The sequence below is a fragment of the Anomaloglossus baeobatrachus genome, chromosome 2 (assembly GCF_048569485.1).
Source record: "Anomaloglossus baeobatrachus isolate aAnoBae1 chromosome 2, aAnoBae1.hap1, whole genome shotgun sequence".
Lineage (NCBI taxonomy): Eukaryota > Metazoa > Chordata > Amphibia > Anura > Aromobatidae > Anomaloglossus > Anomaloglossus baeobatrachus.
The window spans coordinates 144,042,322-144,059,828 of record NC_134354.1 but is presented as its reverse complement, the minus strand read 5'-3'; the positions used below and the strand labels follow the sequence as shown (position 1 = coordinate 144,059,828).

General features: G+C 47.7%; 1 protein-coding gene across 2 annotated transcripts in view; it reads left to right on the top strand.

Annotated features, from left to right (window-relative positions):
* Positions 1-17,507, top strand: part of SMS (spermine synthase) — a 225,094-nt gene that overhangs the window by 72,042 nt on the left and 135,545 nt on the right. For both annotated transcript variants that reach the window (XM_075333409.1, XM_075333410.1), the window contains exons 3-5: positions 1,589-1,679; positions 7,245-7,309; positions 15,203-15,378. In XM_075333409.1, coding sequence (XP_075189524.1) covers positions 1,589-1,679; positions 7,245-7,309; positions 15,203-15,378 — 332 coding nt within the window. The remainder of the gene's footprint in view (positions 1-1,588; positions 1,680-7,244; positions 7,310-15,202; positions 15,379-17,507) is intronic.

Genomic DNA, 17,507 nt, shown 5'->3' with positions numbered 1-17,507 from the left:
ATCCCTCTATCTATCTATCTATCTATCTATCTATCTATCAGATAGATAGATAGATAGATAGAGGGATAGATAGATAGATAGATAATCTATCTATCTATCTATCTATCTATCTATCTATCCCTCTATCTATCCATCTATCTAGCTATGCCTCTATCTATCTATATTATCTATCTATCTATCTATCCCTCTATTATCCTATCTATCTATCTATCTATCTATCTATCTATATTATTTGTTTATCTATACCCCTAAATATCTATCTATTATCTATCTATATCTATCTATCTATTATCTATCTTTCTATATTATCTGTCTATCTTTCTATATTATCTATCCTTCTGTCGATCTATCATCTATCTGTCTATCTATCTATCCCTCTATCTATCTTATCTATCTATCTATACCCCTAAATATCTATCTATTATCTATCTATACCCCTAAATATCTATTATCTATCTATATCCCTCTATCTATTATCTATATCTATCCCTCTATACTCTATCTATTCCCCTAAATATCTATATCTATCTATCTATCTATCCCTCTATCTATCATATATCTATCTCTGTATTATCTATTTTTTTTTTTATTTTCAATGTGCTTTATTGCTGTAAAGGCATTAAAAAATGCAGGGATCAACATGAAAGGAAACGCACCAAAAACGCATGAAAAGCGCACCGAAAACGCACCTGCGTTATTGGTGCGTTTTTAACGCAGGTGCGCTAATCCTTCACTCTTTTCTTAAATTTCTTAAGAAAAATCATTTTTCTAGTGTGAACATAGAGGCCTAAGCCACACGGCGAGAAAATTGGTGCGAGTGGAGTGCCATAAAACATCGCATTCCACTCGGACCAATATTAGCCTGTGTGTCAGCACACATGTGCGATTATTTTCTCAGCCCTAATCGGACCGAGAAAACAATCGCAGCGTACTGCGATTGTAATGCGAGACTCTTTTCTCTCGCACCCATTCAAGTGAATGGGGCGAGAAAAAAATCGAACTGCACTCGCGTTACATTGGTGTTCCGCGAGTGCAGAGCGAGAATCGCAATAGCCGGCTACGGAGGGGAGAGGGAGATAAATCCCTTCTTCCCCTCCTCCATGCCGCCTCCCCCCCTTCCCCGCAGCTGAGGTCCGCTCGCACGGTCGCACCTCAGTTGCAGGGACAGTAGCATGACACTCTGCTCCTGTTGTGCTGCCAGCGCGAGCCGAGTGTCATGTGAGCATCGCACCAGTGCCCCGTGTGGCCCCGGCCTAACACAACTTGTGATTAATTTTTTATTTTATTAAAGAAATTTCCTTAATATTTAATATATTCACGTGCAATGAAACCCCGGTAGAATTACATAGTGCCTGGTTTAAAATGCACAGAACCAAAAAAGTATTGTGCTCTGACTCTGCAGCCTGCTGGCATTGAGGAGATGTAACCGAGATCTCAAATATGTTGGAGACTTTGCAGCCATTGCTTTTACTGGGTTTTGATCCTGCTTTGATATTACCATTGTGCTAAAGGTTGTTAGGATGGAGCGTTGTAATAAACATATCTGTGACTAATCCTGCCATAAATTTCTCTGTGTTTTCTCTTTCAGTTTTGCTACTGTGAGAATCTATCCTCATGGCTTAGTGCTGCTTGATCTGCAAAGCCTTGATGAGCCGGATAAAAATGCTTCTGTTCGGCAAGTGAGTATATAATGTCCCCAAACATGGGATTTTCTGTGTAGCACATCCTCCTATAGAAGTAAAGTTTAACTGAGGCTCCCTTCACTCGTCAGTGTTTTTGTTACTTGTGTTGTATTTGTTTTTTTCCATGGATACCACATGTAACCTATTAGAAGAAAACAAGAGTTGCCAGCTAAGGCTAGTTTCACACTTGCGTTGGATGGGATCCGTAGCATTGCGTTGTGTGACGCATGCAACGGATGCGTTGCATATAGTGGCACACGGATGCTACGGATCGTACAAAATAACGCAATCCGTTATACTTTTTTTCCTTGACTTTACACATCTGAGCATGCGCAGTTGTGTAAAGACGGTTGCATTAACGGAATCCGTCAAATGACGCATTCTAACGGAATCCGCCACCATAGGCGTCCATTATATAAACAACGGACGCCAAACGGATTCCTGCAGTTTTTTTGACACTCCGCCAAGCGCAGAAAAACGCTACATGCAGCGTTCCATCCGCCCGACGCAGCGTCAAAATAACGACGCTGCGTCGTCCAGCGGATGCAACGCAGACACTTGCGTTACAGTGCGTCGTCCATACAAGTCTATGGAGAATAGCGCAGTGCGTTAATGGACTGCGCTATTCCCCATAGTGACGGAATGCGCTGAACGCAAGTGTGAAACTAGCCTTACCGCTTATAAATGTCCATCTTGTATGCCACTCTCCCCGTTAAAGGCTCAGCGTTGGATCAGAGGCAGGAGCTCATGCCGCACTTAATAAGAAAGAGAACAGGAACTTCCAGCGAGCCAGAAGATGCAAAAATAGGTGAATACTTTATACCAAAGAGTATAAAAAAGTAATCCACATACAGATATTAAATTAGGCAGAGGTGATATATTGTCTGCAAGGAGTGAGAATGACACACGTTTCGTCTGCGTCTTTATGCTTTGGAATAAGGTATTCATCTATTTTTGCATCTACTACCAGCTTGTTGGAAGTTCTTGGTCTCTCTCATTATAACTAGGGCTGAGCAGACCTGGGCTGTAAAAGTCCGGATCCGCGCGGTTTCAAAGATGCATGTGGGCCGGACCTGGGCCCGGGATTCCGAGTGTACGATCTGGATTTGGCACTGGGAAAATTTAAAGGAAAAATTAAAGAAAACAAGAATTAAGCGAGCGCTTCATACTTACGGAGACTCGGTGTCATGGCGGCAAACTGCTTCTGGGTCGCGCATTCACTTCCTGTATTGTGCAATAGGCTCATCGCATACACACAGCTTTCTGTGCTTTCTCCGTCCCCCGGCTGTAATATCGTCTTTTATTGGTTGCAGTCAGACACCCCCCCAGCCTGTGACAGTGTCTGCCTGCAGTTGTTGCTCATCGCAGCTCAGTCATTGTCTGCAGCCACAGGTGGCAGTCTTATCTATGGCCGCTCTCTATGAGGTGTAGCAGAGCTGGAAGTGGCAAAGGACTTCGTCTGGATTACACTGGACCTAGAGGGGTGTTTGGGGTTAATAAAGTGGTGAAAGACAGTGTGTTTTTGTATTTTATTCCAAATAAAGGATTTTTTCTCTGTGTTTGTCCTTATTTACTTTCATTTACAGGCTAGTGATGCAAGTATCTCATAGACGCCTGTGCCATCAATAACGTAGGGTTTAGTAGCAGCTGTGCGCTGTTATTAACCCCTGCTATTACCACCACACCAGGGCAACGGGAAGAGCCGGTAAAGCATTGGGATTGTCACATCTAATGGATGCGGCAATACCGGGCGGCTGCAGGCTGAGAATACCAGCCCCCAGCTGGCTTTATCTTGGCTGGGTATCAAAATTGAGGGGACCGCACATCGAGTTTTTTTAAAATCATTTATTTAAATAAAAAAGTCACACTTGCGAGGGACTTACGTGAGTCTCGCATCTCATCACCCGGCTTTGCCGCACACTCTCCTAACAGGAGTGTATCGGCTGTTGTATTTCTATGTACCTGCAAGCTCATGTTTGGAGAGCGGCAGACCATGACGGGTGATGGCATGCCAGACTCGCACGAGTCTCGCATCGCATCACCCGACACAGCCGCACACCCTTCTGACAGTAGCGGGTCGGCCGCATGTGTTTCTATGTTCCTGCACGCTCATGGCATGACAGACTCACACGAGTCACGCATCGCATCACTCGGCACAGCTGCACACTCTTCTGACAGGAGCGGGTCGGCCGCATGTGTTTCTAAGTCCCTGCATGCTCATATTCGTAGAGCGACAGCCATGCCGGGTGATGTGATGCGAGTCTCTCGCACGTGTGACTCTGGGCTAATTTTGATACACAGCACAGATAAAGCCCAACAGTTGGGGGCTGCAGCCGTGGACTGTATCTGTGTTGGCATCAGAATATGGGGGACCCTGCGCCGATTGTTTTATTTATTCATTTATTTTTATACCCCAATACTGACCCGCAGACACTTGCGCTGCTTTCCCCACCCTTCGGCCGTCTTGGCACCTGTGATTGTTTGCAGTCAGCTGACATGCTGCCACTCAGGGTGGGGGTGTGTCTAACTGCAACCAATTACACACGCCGGTGGGCGGGGAAAGCAGTGAATATTCAATGAAGATTAATTGTCGGCTCCAGAAGGGAAAGCGTGACCCGGAAGGCGTGTGCCGCCATGACACAGCCTCGGTAAGTACACTGCGCGAGCTCCTACCCGCCTATGCCTTTCACCAACGTTTTTAATCTCCGGATTCTGGTCCACATAGACTTATATGGTACCGGATTCTGGAGTGGATCCGTTTTGTTTTTTTTCTAAATTTAGCAGGGACTCGCTTTTTTTGCGAGTTCAACCAGCTTTAATTATAATCTATAGTGATCTTCACATGTCTGTGATTTCACATGGATCGTGTGTCCATGGGAACCACATGTCCGTTTTTAACTGGCAACAAGGATAAACAGGGCCAATAGAAGTTTGTAACTCCGTGAAAAATACAGTACATGGGTGACATCAGTATGACATCTTTGTGCCATCCGTGTGACACATGCTAAAATTAAATATATTCAATAAAGATTTCCATGTGTTAAAGATGTGCAAAGATGATAGATGGCTTGTTGAGCTTTCTATTAAGCAAGATGAAAAATGATTACCGTATTTTTCCAAAAATAAGACACTGTCTTATACTATTTTTGCCCTCCAGAAAAGCACTAGGGCTTATTTTTGGAGGAGGTCTTATTTTTGGAGAAACATGGTTGGGGTAAGTTTACCCCCCCAAAAAAAGCAGATCCCCCACTTCCCAGGAGTCTCATACTTACCAGACCCGTACGTCTGCGTGGCTCCCAGGTCCTCTGTGTGATCTCCCTGGGTGCTGCACGCTGTCCTCCCCTGCTTCTGGCTGACTAACTGACTGACTGACTGACACACACACAAATTACATCCAGCGTTACAGAATACTTCTGTCCACAGGGAATGATGGGAGGAAGTCACGTGTCCGGCCCGTAGGTCCTGTAAGGAAGCATTCTTGCGCTCCACTGCTCTGCCTCCCAGGATTCTGCCAGCCAGAAGAAAACGGTGTCGCTAGATGTGGTGACTGTGTGTGTGATGCGATGTGTGTGTGATCTGATGTTTGTGTGTATGTGTGTGATCTGATGTTTGTTTGTGCAATCTGTGTGTGTGTAAGATCAGATGTGTGTGGGTGTGAGATCACTGCAGGACCTCCTGCTCGGCTTTCGGTGAATGTGATTGCGGGGTGCCTGCTGTCTATAATGAAGTGTCCTGCAGTGTCTGTATCTTTTTTAGCTGCACGGACACTTCAGTATTGAGCTGCGACTAGGGCTTATTTTCGGGGGGGGGGGGGGGGGGCGGCTTATATTTAACACTAGAACTACTGGACTCGTGACACCTATATAGAAATACATGGTGCAAAGTAGTCAAAATGACTACCTCAGTAGTTCTAGTGTTAAGCTTTGCTCCGAAAATGCTGAAATTCCCTGCTAGGGCTTATTTTTGGGAAAACATGGTAGAAAAAAAAAAAATTATGTGCCCACTAATTTTTGGAAAAAAAACAAAAGTAAGACAGACGGTGGAGAGCTGATGTTATCAGGCTGGGAAGGTCCATGGTTATTGGATCCCTTCCAGCCTAAAAATAGCAGCCCACAGCTGCCCCAGAAGTGCTGCATTTCATTTTTGCACTTTACCTTGGCTTTTTCCTATAGCCCTGGTGTGTTGACAGTCTGGGTAATGGTTTTCGTGGTTGATATCAGCTGTGAATTGTCCAAAAGCACAGCCAACGTCAAGCCCTGGTGCTATTAATGGAGAGTTGTTTATCACCAATATTACTAGCCCAACAATAGAAAAAAAATACACACAAAAAAATAATTTACTGAAATAAGCACTCCTCAACACTTTCCCTTGTTCACCACTTAATTAACAAAAAAAATGCTACTCAGGTCCACCGTAGTCCAGCGAATCTGACGTAGTCCACAAATGGAAACCTGAAAAAAAATCAGAAGCATAAAAACAGATAAATAAAACAAAACGCTTAGGCTATGTGCGCACGCTGCATTTTTTGCCTCGTTTTTGCGCGTTTTTTCAGATGCGTTTTTGCTCTAAAAACTGCATGAATTTCCTTCCCCAGCAAAGTCTATGAGATTTCATTTTTGCTGTCCGCACCGTGCAATTTTTTTTAGCTGCGTTTTTGTGGTGACCACAAAGATGAAGCATCTCAATTCTTTTTGCATTTTTCTCTGCGTTTTTAATCCATTAAATATATTGGGAGAAAACGCAACCAAAAAACTAAGCAAAACGCATAAAAAAATGCACAAAAACGCATGCGTTTTTTTTATGCCTTTTCTCCACGGGTGCGTTTTTGTGCGTTTTTTTTTAAGGCCAAAAACGCTCAAAAACATTGCATCTTTGTGGTCAGAAAAAAAACGCAGCGTGTGCACATAGCCTTAACCTTGTTCACCATTTTATTTAAAAAAATAAACAAAAACACACAGTTCCAACGTAGCCCAGGGAATACGACAAACAAAGTCTATGGAGCTTTAGCTTTTTTTTCTTTTTAACATGGTAGTCTATGGAGAAAGTTGTTTTTTATTTTTCCACTAACAGAATCATACGAGGACTTGTTTTTTTACTGGATGAGTTGATGTTTTACTGGTACCATTTTGGGCCACATAATATTGCAGTTGTTGGTACCGTTTCTCCCCAGCCATAAATGAGTAATTATTCCATAAACTCACAGGATCATTGGGAATGAGTTATATATTGCCGTCACGTTGGATATTATGGGCTACATGCACACGCTGCAGTTTTGTTGTCACACAAAAACTGTACCATGGAGACCTCAAAAACTGCATGTTTTGCGTGCGCATGTTTCATAGAGTTTTTTTCCTCTCTGACAAAAAATGGTACTTAATTTGCACCCGTTGATTGAAATAATCTAAAAAAAAATGAGCCCTGTCTTGTCAGTTTCCGGTAAGATGGGCATGAAACTATGTACATAAGTTAATTGTATCAGGTAGACATTGCTGCTTTATTTCAGTGAATACAGTATAAAGTCTTTATGTATACATTACTGATATAACCATTGTCTTTCTTCAGCTACTTGACGAGGTTGAGGAGAAGATGAAAGATATTTTGCACAACAGTATCTCACAAGTTAAAAGGTAATTGTGTGTTACCGATGTCGTTGGGTAGCGGTGGTGCCCATACCATAGGAAGCACGGATGATTGCACTGTAGCTAGAGATGTGTAGGGATTTGCTGCCCTCTAGGGGCAGTTTTGGAGATGACATTCCAACCTCTTTCCCAGCTCGAAAGCGTGGTATTCTCTCGTGACGGCTTCTTCATGGCGCTGCCCACGTGGTCTTGTCATAGTAGTGATATTTTCTGTAGTGCAAGTGAATAAAAAATCCACCAATTATAGTAGTTGATGTCACAGCTCAATAATCAGTCACATCATGAGGAGGAGGGGAGGAGAGAAGATCCAGCACCGACGTAATAAAAAAATTCTTTATTCAAAATTCATAATAAAGGTAATTCCAACCAAGTGCAGAATATATTTACACTTGACGCGTTTCGGAGAAAGTAGACTCCTTATTCATAAGCAACATGTTAGGGTGGCTTTACACGCTACACATCGCTGAAGCGATCTTGTTGGGGTCACGGATTTTGTGACGCACATCCAGCCGTGTTAGCGATGTCGTTGTGTGTGACACCTATTAGCGATTTTGAATCGTTGCAAAAACGTTCAAAATCGCTAATCAGTGACATCCCCCCCATTCCCAATTATCGCTGCTGCTGCAGTAACGATGTTGTTCCTCGTTCCTGCGGCAGCACACATCGCTGTGTGTGACACCGCAGGAACGAGGCACCTCACCTTACCTGCGTCCTGCCCGCAATGAGGAAGGAAGGAGGTGGGCGGGATGTTCGTCCCGCTCATCTCCACCCCGTTGCTTTGATTGGGCGGCCGCTTAGTGATGTCGCTGTGACGTCTAATGGGAGCAGAACCTGCTGATAATGATGATATTTTATCATGTATATATATTAAAAATCCAATCACCCATCACACAAGCATGTCACTCATCTGTCAGGTGATTGTCTGCATATTTACTGCAAGGAAAATCGCATGCCAGCAAAGTCTATGAGAATCCTGACTTGCTGAACACACGCTTTTTTCCTTGCAGATTTTGTTGCAGAAAAAAAGAAGCAGCTTGTCCTTTCTGGGGTTTTTTTTTTTCTGCGTTTCTGTAATCCACTGCAGCGTTTTATCACCACAGTGGATTATTTTGCGGCACTTTGCCTCACACACCATGCCCAGGGTTACTATGGCAGTGATCGGGTCCCTGTGATTGAATTACAGGGACCCGATTGCCAGGGAGAGGTAAGCGATTCCACTCCCTGCCTCCTAAATGCTGCGATTACATTGATCGCAGCATTCAGGGGAATTAAACAACCGGGAGCAGCACGGGCACCAGACCGGGCAGTGAGTCAGGTCCCGGCTGTAACATCAGCCAGAGACCCAGCGGAGATCATGAGTGTACAGCACCTGAGCCCACACAATCGCCATGACCAAAAAAAAAAGCATGAAAAAATGTGCAAACGCGATAAAAAATGTGCGTTTTTCCTGCCAAAACATGCTTTTCTTTGTCGCTCCATTGGGAGACCCAGACCATTGGGTGTATAGGCTATGCCTCCGGAGGCCGCATAAAGTATTACACTAAAAGTGTAAAGCCCCTCCCCTTCTGCCTATACACCCCCCGTGCTCCCACAGGCTCCTCAGTTTTTTGCTTTGTGCGAAGGAGGCAGACATGCACGCACAGCTCCACAGATTGGTCAGCAGCAGCTACTGACTATGTCGGATGGAAGAAAAGAGGGCCCATAACAGGGCCCCCAGCATGCTCCCTTCTCACCCCACTCTTGTCGGCGGTGTTGTTAAGGTTGAGGTATCCATTGCGGGTACGGAGGCTGGAGCCCACATGCTGTTTTCCTTCCCCATCCCCCTCAGGGCTCTGGGTGAAGTGGGATCCTATCGGTCTCCAGGCACTGAGACCGTGCTTCATCCACAACTCCTGTGGAGCCTGCTGGATAGGAGCCGGGTACCGTTCAGGGACATGGCCCTGCTACTTGGAGGTACTCTGTATCCCTGTGGGGACCGCGCACAGCAACACTACAGCTTTGCTGGGTGTGCTAGTGCACCGGGGACCGCTGCGCTGACCGGGTTAAAATGTGCCATTACACACTCAGCGTTGCTGAGTGTGTTTTATGTGTTTTATGTATAGGGACTGCCGCGCTGACCGCCGCTGCCACGGAAACACTGCGGCGCGGCTGGGACTTGTAGTGCGCCGGGGACTTCCGCGCTGGCCGCGCATATACGGCGGCCGCGCTTATTACTCGAGTCCCCGGCTTTTTGCGGCCTAGTTTCCTTTTCCTCCCGCCCTCAGCCCTGACAGGCAGGGGAAGGGTGGGAAGCTGCACAGAACGAGCAGCACTGAGGGCTGGAGCATGCTTTGCATACTCCACCCCTCTCACTGTGCACAGTGCGGCTCCAGTTCCCGCACTTTCTCGGCCACGCCCACGACTCCCTCCTCTCCTCAGGCAGTCATTCCTGTCAGCTCCTCGGATGCAGCAGAGGGGGACAAAGTCTGGGAGACCCAGGCAGGGACTTGGGTGGCCTCACAACCGCTTGAAGCGGGTGGTAAGCAGCACCTGTGGTGCTAGCCCCATTGTGCAGTAGTGTAACTATACTGTATATGTTTATGGTATATACTTTACACTGTATGGTGCACAGTTGATTTCTGAATATATACCGTATTGTGTTGCTCAGGGAAGATAATAGCATGGCGCCCACAAAAGGCAGGGGTGCCAAAACACAGGCTTATTATACTGCCTGCGCCGCATGTACGACCCCGCTACCGGCAGGTTCCACTGACCCTCATTGTATACAGTGCTCGGGCCCTGTGACACTTACTCAGCCAGAGCCTCTGCTAAGAGGGGCCCAGGGGGAGCCACCTGCTGACAATGTCCAGGTGACGGGGACAGAGTTTGCAAAACTCTCTGAGACTATGGCTAAGATACTAGAAGCCTTGCAGTACAGGCCGGTATCTCAGCACAGGGACTCTGTTGAATCTTTGTTCCCTGGCCCCCCTCAGTTGGACCAACAATGTCCTCCCGGGGTATCTCATAGATCCCAGGCTGAGGGTTCTGACACAGACCCCAGCCCCAGACCGACTAAGCGAGCTCGCTTAGATTTTCCCTCGACATCATCATATTGTTCAGGGTCTCAGCGAGGGGAATCGCGAGTTGATGAAGCGGAGGTAGCTGATCAGGATTCTGATTCTGAGGGCGCTCTCAATCTTAATACTCCAGACGGGGACGACATAGTGAACGATCTTATTGCATCCATCAATCAAATGCTGGATATTTCTCCCTCAGTCCCTCCAGCAGAGGAGTCGGCTTCTCAGCAGGAGAAATTCCGGTTCAGGTTCCCCAAGCGTACACCGAGTATGTTTCTGGACCACTCTGATTTCAGAGAGGCAGTCCAGAATCACTATGCTTGTCCAGATAAGCGTTTTTCTAAGCGCCTTAAGGATACACGTTATCCCTTTCCACCTGACGTGGTTAAAGGTTGGACTCAGTGTCCCAAAGTGGATCCTCCAATCTCCAGACTGGCGGCTAGATCCATACTTGCAGTGGAAGATGGGGCTTCACTCAAAGATGCCACTGACAGGCAGATGGAGCTCTGGTTGAAATCCATCTATGAAGCGATCGGCACTTCTTTTGCCCCAGCATTCGCAGCCGTATGGGCGCTACAAGCTATCTCAGCAGGTCAAGCGCAAATCGAAGCAGCCACATGCACGTCCGTGCCACAAGTGGCGTCCATTACCACTCAGACCTCGGCATTTGCGTCTTACGCTATTAATGCTGTCCTGGACTCTGCGAGCCGTACGGCGGTGGCAGCCGCCAATTCGGTGGTTCTCCGCAGGGTCTTGTGGCTACGGGAATGGAAGGCAGATTCTGCTTCCAAAAAGCGCTTAACCAGTTTGCCAATTTCTGGCGACAGATTGTTTGGCGAGCGTTTGGATGAAATCATCAAACAATCCAAGGGAAAGGATACATCCTTACCCCAGCCCAAACCGAACATACCCCAACAGAGGAGAGGGCAGTCGAGGTTTCGGTCCTTTCGGGGCGCGGGCAGGTCCCAATTCTCCTCGTCAAAAAGGCCTCAGAAAGAGCAAAGGAACTCTGATGCATGGCGGTCTAAGTCACGTCCTAAAAAGACCACCGGAGGGGCAGCTAACAAAGCGGCTTCCTCATGACTTTCGACCTCCTCATTCCGCATCCTCGGTCGGTGGCAGGCTCTCCCGCTTTTGCGACACCTGGCTGCCACGAATAAAAGACCGCTGGGTGAGAGACATTCTGTCTCACGGTTACAAGATAGAGTTCACCTCTCGTCCCCCGACTCGATTCTTCAGGTCATCCCCGCCTCCCGAGCGAGCAGAGGCTCTTCTGCAGGCGCTGCGCACTCTGAAGGCAGAAGGAGTGGTGATCCCTGTTCCTCTTCAGCAACAGGGCCACGGTTTTTACTCCAACTTGTTTGTGGTCCCAAAGAAGGACGGGTCTTTCCGCCCTGTCCTGGACCTGAAACTGCTCAACAAACACGTAAAAACCAGGCGGTTCCGGATGGAATCCCTCCGCTCCGTCATCGCCTCAATGTCCCAAGGAGATTTCCTTGCATCGATCGATATCAAAGATGCTTATCTCCACGTACCGATTGCTCCGGAGCACCAGCGCTTCCTGCGCTTCGCCATAGGAAACGAACACCTGCAGTTCGTGGCACTGCCGTTCGGTCTGGCAACAGCCCCACGGGTTTTTACCAAGGTTATGGCTACTGTAGTAGCGGTCCTACACTCTCAGGGTCACTCGGTGATCCCGTACTTGGACGATCTGCTGATCAAGGCACCCTCTCAAGAGGCATGCCAACGCAGCCTCGAAGCTACCCTGGAGACTCTCCAAAGTTTCGGGTGGATCATCAATTTTCCGAAGTCAAATCTGACACCGGCCCAATCGCTGACATATCTTGGCATGGAGTTTCATACCCTCTCAGCGATAGTGAAGCTTCCGCTGATCAAGCAGCAGTCACTACAGAAAGGGGTACAATCTCTCCTTCAAGGCCAATCACACCCCTTGAGGCGCCTCATGCACTTCCTGGGGAAGATGGTGGCAGCAATGGAGGCAGTCCCTTTCGCGCAGTTTCACCTGCGTCCTCTTCAATGGGACATCCTACGCAAATGGGACAGGAAGCCGACGTCCCTCGACAGGACTGTCTCCCTCTCTCAAGCGACCAAAGCTTCCCTTCGGTGGTGGCTTCTTCCAACTTCATTATCGAAGGGGAAATCCTTCCTACCCCCATCCTGGGAGGTGGTCACGACGGACGCGAGTCTGTCAGGGTGGGGAGCGGTTTTTCTCCACCACAGGGCTCAGGGTACGTGGACCCAGCAAGAGTCATCGCTTCAGATCAATGTTCTGGAAATACGGGCAGTGTACCTTGCCCTGAAAGCGTTCCAGCAGTGGCTGGAAGGCAAGCAGATCCGAATTCAGTCGGACAATTCCACAGCGGTGGCATACATCAACCACCAAGGCGGCACACGCAGTCGGCAAGCCTTCCAGGAAGTCCGGCGGATTTTGCTGTGGGTGGAAGCAACGGCCTCCACCATCTCTGCAGTTCACATCCCAGGCGTGGAAAACTGGGAAGCAGATTATCTCAGTCGCCAGGGCATGGACGCAGGGGAATGGTCCCTTCACCCGGACGTGTTTCAGGAGATCTGTTGCCGCTGGGGGGTGCCGGACGTCGACCTCATGGCGTCCCGGCACAACAACAAGGTACCGATGTTCATGGCACGGTCTCAAGATCCCAGAGCTCTGGCGGCAGACGCCTTAGTTCAGGATTGGTCGCAGTTTCAGCTCCCTTATGTGTTTCCTCCGCTGGCACTGTTGCCCAGAGTGTTACGCAAGATCAGGGCCGACTGCCGCCGCGTCATCCTCGTCGCTCCAGACTGGCCGAGGAGGTCGTGGTACCCGGATCTGTGGCATCTCACGGTCGGCCAACCGTGGGCACTACCAGACCGACCAGACTTGCTATCCCAAGGGCCGTTTTTCCATCTGAATTCTGCGGCCCTCAACCTGACTGTGTGGCCATTGAGTCCTGGATCCTAGCGTCTTCAGGGTTATCTCAAGACGTCATTGCCACTATGAGACAGGCTAGGAAACCAACGTCCGCCAAGATCTACCACAGGACGTGGAAAATTTTCCTGTCGTGGTGCTCTGCTCAGGGTTTTTCTCCCTGGCCTTTTGCCTTGCCCACTTTTCTGTCCTTCCTTCAATCTGGACTGGGAAAGGGTTTGTCGCTCGGCTCCCTTAAGGGACAAGTCTCAGCGCTCTCTTTGTTTTTCCAGAAGCGCCTTGCCAGGCTTCCACAGGTACGCACGTTCCTGCAGGGGGTTTGTCACATCGTTCCTCCTTACAAGCGTCCGTTAGAACCCTGGGATCTGAACAGGGTGCTGAGGGTTCTTCAGAAACCACCATTCGAGCCAATGAGAGAGATTTCTCTCTCACGCCTTTCGCAGAAAGTGGTTTTCCTAGTTGCAGTCACTTCTCTTCGGAGAGTGTCTGAGCTAGCAGCGCTGTCATGCAAAGCCCCTTTCCTGGTGTTTCACCAGGACAAGGTGGTTCTACGTCCGGTTCCGGAATTTCTCCCTAAGGTGGTATCCCCCTTTCATCTCAATCAGGATATCTCCTTACCTTCTTTTTGTCCTCATCCAGTTCACCAATGTGAAAAGGATTTGCACTTGTTAGATCTGGTGAGAGCACTCAGACTCTACATTTCTCGTACGGCGCCCTTGCGCCGCTCGGATGCACTCTTTGTCCTTGTCGCTGGCCAGCGTAAAGGGTCACAGGCTTCCAAATCAACCCTGGCTCGGTGGATCAAGGAACCAATTCTCGAAGCTTACCGTTCTGCTGGGCTTCCGGTTCCCTCAGGGCTGAAGGCCCATTCTACCAGAGCCGTGGGTGCGTCCTGGGCTTTGAGGCACCAGGCTACGGCTCAGCAGGTGTGTCAGGCGGCTACCTGGTCGAGCCTGCACACTTTCACGAAACACTATCAGGTGCATACCTATGCTTCGGCGGATGCCAGCCTAGGTAGACGAGTCCTTCAGGCGGCGGTTGCCCACCTGTAGGAAGGGGCCGTTTTACGGCTCTATTACGAGGTATTATTTTACCCACCCAGGGACTGCTTTTGGACGTCCCAATGGTCTGGGTCTCCCAATGGAGCGACAAAGAAGAAGGGAATTTTGTTTACTTACCGTAAATTCCTTTTCTTCTAGCTCCAATTGGGAGACCCAGCACCCGCCCCTGTTTTTTTGTGTACACATGTTGTTCATGTTGAATGGTTTCAGTTCTCCGATATTCCTTCGGATTGAATTTACTTAAAACCAGTTTATAATTTTTTCCTCCTTCTTGCTTTTGCACCAAAACTGAGGAGCCCGTGGGAGCACGGGGGGTGCATAGGCAGAAGGGGAGGGGCTTTACACTTTTAGTGTAATACTTTGTGCGGCCTTCGGAGGCATAGCCTATACACCCAATGGTCTGGGTCTCCCAATTGGAGCTAGAAGAAAAGGAATTTACGGTAAGTAAACAAAATTCCCTTCTTTTAGGTCCAGAAAAGCTGCACATAAAAAAAGCAACGTGTGCCATAGCCTTAGGCTGTTTCTAGCTGATTTTCTTACACTAATGCCCGGTGTCACTTCCTATAATCAGTGCAGGACACGTTACATTGTTACTGCAGCTGAATTAACCACCAAGTATTAACCTCTTCATTACCATGGACAAACGGGCAAAAAATTACACCCTCAAGGTATTAACCCTACCAGGAAATGTGTACTCCATTTTCCACCAGAGAGCACCACATTTAGTCCTCAAGTCCATAACTTCTTGCTTGTTATTTGGTTGTCCCTTTATTAAAAAAAAATATCAATGTTTATTCTGTTTTCTTTTCTACTTTAGATTACCAGCCATTGTTCGGGGAGCAAAGGTTGACAGATACTGGCCCACAGCGGACGGGCGCTTAGTAGAGTACGACATAGATGAAATAGTTTACAGTAAAGATTCACCGTATCAGAACATCAAAATTCTCCACTCCATTCAGTTTGGAAACATTCTCATCCTCAATGGAGATGTTAGTAAGTGAAGTTTTATTTTGTCTGCTTTATAAGGGATATTCAGTAGATCAGATAAGAGGATCCATCCCAGTATGGGCTGTGACAGCTATTCAGTTTTTTTTCTTGACGACTATCATATTCTACAAGAAGAAGAATGAGGTTAACTCAGACATTCCTTCCTCCTGGTTAAACATCTGTTTCACTAAAAGATTGCCGACCTGTTACATAGTGATGAGTATTAGGTGGAGGTTTAGACTATTTCAATTAATGTACCGTAGTGCCCATCATCAAACTTTGTACTGTATCAATTACACGATCCCAATCAAATTATCTCTCCAGTAAAGGAGACAAACTCTAGCGCAGCGCCACCTATTGGAAGTAGCGATCCTAAAAGTTAAATGTGGATTTTTAACAATCCTTTACATATAACTTAACCCCATTACGACCGCGTTACGTTTTAAAACGGCACCAAAAAAGGGTCCTTATTCCTTTCTGCCGTTTTAAAACGGCGGGCAGAAATAAGTGTATAGCGCCCCCCAGCGTCAGAAAATCTCCGAGGTTTCAGCTACGGGTGGTAGCTGAGACCCTGGAGATCATGATTCGGGCCGGTTTTTCCGGTCCCCAGTCACGTGATGACCGGTATACACCGTATACCGATCATCAAGTTATAGTAAATGACCGCGCCGGTAAAAAATGATTTATCTCCCATCTAGCATGATCAAACATGTCAGATGGGAGATAAATCTCTTTCCCGGTTCCCTCCGGTCCCCCAGTGTCCCCAAAGTGCCCCCCCCCCTGACCCCCAACCCCCTCCCGAAAATCCAAGATGGCCGCGCGCACCGGCGAGCACAGCAGCGCGCCGGCCACATTCACACTGTTCCTATGGTTTGTCGTATGTGCCATAACACATACGACAGAAACCTGCTCCCCAGGCCCTGCCGGGTCACCCCTATCCCCACCCCGGTGTTCTCTGGTGTCCTACATACCTGTCGGAGCGCTGATCCCCCGTGGCCCCCTCCTCCGGCTCCTTCACAGCAGACGCCGGTCACATGTGCAGAGCGCAGCTGTCAGCTTCCTGTTTTCAGAGACGCTGGCTGCTGCTGCTGCTGCTCGGCACACTGCAGCTGTGACCCAGAGAGGGTGAGTGCAGATTCTTTGCACCCACTCTCCTCAAATGGAGGGTCTGCAATCCTAGAAAATGGGGGATACGTTCCCTGAACGTGTCCCCCATATTCTAGAAGGTCCAGAGGCGACGTGGGACGTCCAAATGGATTACAGCGGATTTTTTTTTTCTTTTCAATAAACTGGTGAATCAGGGAATGTTTTTGGGGAATGTTATTTCAAATAAAATTTTTTTTTGTTGTCCATTTTGTTTTTTTTATTACTGTCAATTAGTTATGTCTGGTATCAAATAGACGCCGTGACATCACTAATTTCTGGGCTTGATGCCAGGTTACATTACACATCTGGTATCAACCCCATTTATTACCCCATTTGCCACCGCACCAGGGCAACGGGATGAGCTGGGGCGAAGCGCCAGGATTGGCGCATCTAATGGATGCGCCACTTCTGGGGCGGCTGCGGCCTGCTATTTTTAGGCTGGGAAGAGTCCAATAACCATGGCTCTTCCCACCCTGAGAATACCAGACCCCAGCTGTCAGCTTCACCTTGGCTGGTGATCTAATTTGGGGGGACCCCACGTTTGTTTTGTTTTTTTTAATTATTTATTTATAAATAAAAAAAAAAACAGCTTGGGGAGCCCTCCAAATTAATCACCAGACAAGATGAAGCTGTCAGCTGTGGTTTGCAGGCTACAGCTGTCTGCTTTACCCTAGCTGGCTATCAAAAATAGGGGGGACCCCACGTCATTTATTTTAATTATTTTTTATTTTTTTTTGGGATAAATACAAGGCTAGGCACCCTTTAGTGCCACATGAAAGGCACTAAAGGGCGCCAGCTTAGAATATGCAGGGGGGTGGGATGTTATATATGTTTGACATCTATCCAATCATCCACTGTAGCATTTTAGGCTATGTGCCCACAATCAGGGTTTGAAGCGTTTTGGGCGCAGTGTTTTTCCTGCATCCATAGCGCTGCGTTGTGCAGTAGAAGCACAGTGGAAGGATTTTTAGAAATCTTATGCCCACTGT